Source organism: Pavona decussata, unplaced genomic scaffold, assembly GCF_977016875.1.
Source record: "Pavona decussata unplaced genomic scaffold, jaPavDecu1.1 SCAFFOLD_92, whole genome shotgun sequence".
Lineage (NCBI taxonomy): Eukaryota > Metazoa > Cnidaria > Anthozoa > Scleractinia > Agariciidae > Pavona > Pavona decussata.
The window spans coordinates 3,656,321-3,660,301 of NW_028145509.1; the positions used below are offsets into that span (position 1 = coordinate 3,656,321).

A 3,981-nucleotide genomic window follows, 5' to 3' on the forward strand; every position below is an offset into this window, starting at 1 on the left:
TCCAGACAAAAAGACACTTTTAATGCTCTCAGCTTTGCTGCTTTGTAATCTTTGGGTCTTGAAAATGTATAAAAGCGAATCAATTTCCTCAACAGAGAAAGGTAAAATGTTAAAAGCTTAATAGATCAAGATCATGTAAAATGGGTGACAAATGGTCTTTGAAAGAAAGATGTGTCTTGTACAATTTCAGTCAAATTTTCCAGGCATCACAGTCTTTCTTGTGAAGCCCTGTAAGCCTCTTAAAAAGCTAAGAAAATCCTGGGTTTGCTGAATAGAATGCTACCCATGAAGTCTAAAAGTCTTAAATTTATCTTTTGCCACCTCTGGTAAAAGGAATAGGAAAGTGCATCACCCAATTGTGTGTATCTCTTTATACTGCTTGGTATGCTGTTTAAGTGTCAAAAAAGCAAAATACTTTGTGGCAAATACCATATAGCTGGGTGAAAGCGTAGCCACATAATTTTTTTCACGTAGAACATGTTTTGACATCAAACAGTGAGATTGGAATGTGCGTTGCACAAAACCTTTGACCAGGAAAACATTTGCTTTACAAACACCTCCAAAAAGTTGAGTTAATTTTAAAAGATTTATCTTAGCCAAGGTTAAGGACAGTTGGAATCGAAATTCACTTACAAGAATCTTACTCAAGTGCCAAAACTCACGTAATGGCTGATCAAGAACCCAAACATCACATGTCATGTTTAATACCAAACCAGGCCTTGTTTCTTGTGGTACGGCCATGTCTAGACCCCACTAATGGTACAAATGCTATATACTTTATGGCAGCTGGAAAAATGTTTAAATGTATATATAAAGACTGTACAATCAGTTCAATTCTGTACTGAAGTCACAAAGGGTAGAATATTAAAAATAGTGTGTGTTTTATGCTGTCACTTCTTCCTGGTGGTCACCATTGGTGGTTTTCTGTTTCTTCAGAAATTCTTCACCTTCCTGCAACACAGAGAAATAACAGGTAAGTAACAAATAAACTTCCCTTGTTGTTCAGCTTGGGCCCCCATTGTTCAAAGAGTTCATAACTTTATCCAGTGGATAAAAATTACTGCAAGGATCTTTCTTCTATTTAAAATGCACTCAAACTACTGGTAAGCCCCTCAGAAAAGTCGTTTCAAAATAAGAAGCCTCAGGCTTATTTTGGGAATTTTATAGAAAAGTAGAAATACAAAAGTTTCATTGCTGCCCATTGAGTTTGGATGCTGTCAAAGTTAAATAATAAAGGCGCTTAAAGTAACCTTCTTTTTCACGATGATATTATCAACAGTTTCTGGCCTCAAAAGTACAGTGGTGTCAGTGATTGACAAATCTGTCAAAACTATGACAAAACTTAGACAAATTATCGTGTTTGGCATGATGGGTTCCCCAAAACAGATTTTCTAAAATACAATAATTTGTTCATGTTTTGTGTTGTCAACTATTTTTGAGACAATAAAGATACTGTAAAATTTAGCATTACAATAGACCTCTTAGTGTTATTGCTATCGCTTTTACCCCGAGCAGATCTCAATTCCCGGCACACTCAAATTAGTTGCTGAAAATCGATCATTGGAAGACAATCAGTATATTCGCAAATAGTTTGGCCATTATTATTGATTGGTTCAATAATTTGATACTCACAACACAAACTCTTGTCACTAAAATTGATGACTGTCTGACAAAGAATACTCTCAAGTTCCAATGAGCAAACAGTACACCTGGCTTAAAAATGATTTTAAAGTGAAAGGAAAGGGACCCAGTTCCACATGAAATACCTAAAACAGTTTAAAACGTGGATTGGCTGCCAATCGATTTGCTGCTCACATTTTTATTGCCTCAAATTTATTTCCGAAATTAACAACAGGTCTGGATAGCAGTGGGCATGTTAAAAGTTTAAGAAAACCAACAACAATTTTGATTTATGAAAATGTTTCGACAGCTCTTCTCTATTGTCACATATTTGTTAATTATTCTGTTAAAGTTTTTTCTTGACATTTAGCATTTGTATGTACTTATTGTAAATTCAATTTGTACTTTGTTTGATTGACCGGTCTTTTATCAGGATAAACAAAGTTATTATTATTACTTTACAATAATTAAACTGAAGATGACAGAAAAGCTGTCAAAACGTTTTCAAAAATCAAACTGTTGTTTATCTTAAAATTGTTACTGATGTATAAAGGCAAGATTATTGGCCTAGTAAAATCGATAACGATCCATCAAAATCACTAAAAATCAATAAAAGTCTACATTCAAAATACAACATGGTTCACCTTCGAGTCTGGTCCCACTTGTGCATAAGAAAAATGGTGTATGAACCAAGGTGGGTGAGATGTAAAAATGAGCACAAGAGGCCTACTTTGCTTTCTTAAACCTGGTTCACTTGTGAGATAAGCGCAACCACGAAAGAAGAAAGAGTTTCCTTTCATGTGCTTATCTCACAAAATGTGAAACCAGCCGTTACTGATTATTATCAGCTGAAAACAGTCACATTTGCTGATTTATATTCAAATGTACTTGCCGTTAACTGAATTTTCATCACTCGTGCAAAACTAATCCGTGCACGTTTATAACCTACAAGCGTAGCGCTTTGCAAAGAAGTACAAAAAGCTGTTTGTCTCTTTAACAACAAAAAACATATTGACTTTTAAACAATACATATGCTTTTGAATTGAATGAAAGGAAGCCGCACCGGAGCGTGGTGAGCACATGCTGGATAGCGTGACAACTTTGTGAGCACATTTTCTGAAGTTGATCTACTTTCGTTTCGCGAATTCGCACATTGCAGGAAGCACCAGACAGCGTGAAATTTCTAAGCAATCAGAGCGACCATTTCGCAAAGCTCCCGATTTTTTGGCGAACGGAAATCATTTGCATACATCAAATTTCCATGTGACAATAGCAAACAAAACGAACACGGAATATTTGAGGACAAATGTCAACCGGTACCCGAAACAGCTTTGCAGAGTTAAGTTTCCTACCTCGATCGTTTCTTGCATTGTTCCTTTTCGCTTCAAGTCGGGCTTTTCATCTTCCTTGTCCCCATTCTGCTCGTCCTCTTCGCTCTTTTCGATCGCCGCTTTTACTGCTTCGGTTTCTCCACGTGTTCCGCCGTCTACCGTATGTCCGGCGTCTTCCAAAAACTTTTCGCCTTCCTGTGAGAGAAAAGTGCATTCGCGATCGATGAGCGTAAACCTGAAATAAGCTTGTAATTACAGCGCGCGAAAGATTGATTCGGGAAACAACGAATCGATGATCTCACCGTTGCAGTGACTACCATTGTCCCATCGCGCTTGACAGCTGGTTTGTCGGCACCGTTCTCTTCACAATCCCCGTTTTCTTCTCCACTGCTTTCGGCTTCTTCTTCTTCTTCTTCGTCGTCATCTTCATCGTCATCGTCCGCATCTTTCATGGCGGCTGTCTCCGATCGCGTTTTCCCGCGCTCTTCATCTCCAAGGAGATCGCTTCCCTCCTACATTTCAAGATGTAGAAAAGTACAAGCCTCAATTGTCTTCTGAATTTTTTTGAATGGGTGAAAGTGAATCTAATAAACAACTTTCGAACTTTTGATCATTACCTGAGCGGTCGCAGCCATGGTCGTAGTTCTTTTCAGTTTAGACGCAGAATCTTCTTCGGTTTCTTCGATTTCTTTTTGTTGAGCCCTAGTCTTCGCATCATCGTGAACTTTTCCCTGTTCCTCAAGGAAAGCCTCCCCCTCCTAATAAAAAAGAAAAAGAAATTCGTTCATCTTCCCTTAAAACTCTACAAATTCCGGCCCAATCTGAGATTATTTTCGCTCTTCCCGCGCGGTAATTTTCCATTCACCTTGGCGGTGACAGCCATAGTTGAATCCCTTTTGAGCGTCGGCGCTTCTTCGGCCATCCTGCGAAAATGAACTATCGAGAAGTAAAGAAAGAAAGGAGGTAAAAAGTCACAGCTCCGACACGAGACAAAGCCAGCAGCAGAAAGAGACAGAGGGGAAAATGTTTC

At 38.3% G+C, this 3,981-nt stretch overlaps 1 protein-coding gene across 1 annotated transcript; it reads right to left on the bottom strand.

The window, feature by feature from the left end:
* LOC146473928 (uncharacterized) lies at positions 1–3,981 on the bottom strand. Its single transcript, XM_085117970.1, has 5 exons — positions 3,817–3,981; positions 3,569–3,709; positions 3,254–3,463; positions 2,973–3,146; positions 1–951 (listed from the first exon to the last, which is right to left on the bottom strand). Exons 1-5 carry the CDS (start codon positions 3,871–3,873, stop codon positions 883–885), a joined length of 651 nt encoding a protein of 216 aa, XP_084974096.1. The 5' UTR covers positions 3,874–3,981; the 3' UTR covers positions 1–882.

Excerpts from the sequence above, each read along its gene's own strand:
- LOC146473928 (XM_085117970.1), bottom strand. The coding sequence starts at position 3,873 with ATGGCCGAAGAAGCGCCGACGCTCAAAAGGGATTCAACTATGGCTGTC. Across the intron at positions 3,710-3,816 it reads CTATGGCTGTCACCGCCAAG|GAGGGGGAGGCTTTCCTTGA; the intron begins GTGAATGGAAAA and ends CTTTTTTATTAG. Across the intron at positions 3,147-3,253 it reads CAATGGTAGTCACTGCAACG|GAAGGCGAAAAGTTTTTGGA; the intron begins GTGAGATCATCG and ends TTTCTCTCACAG.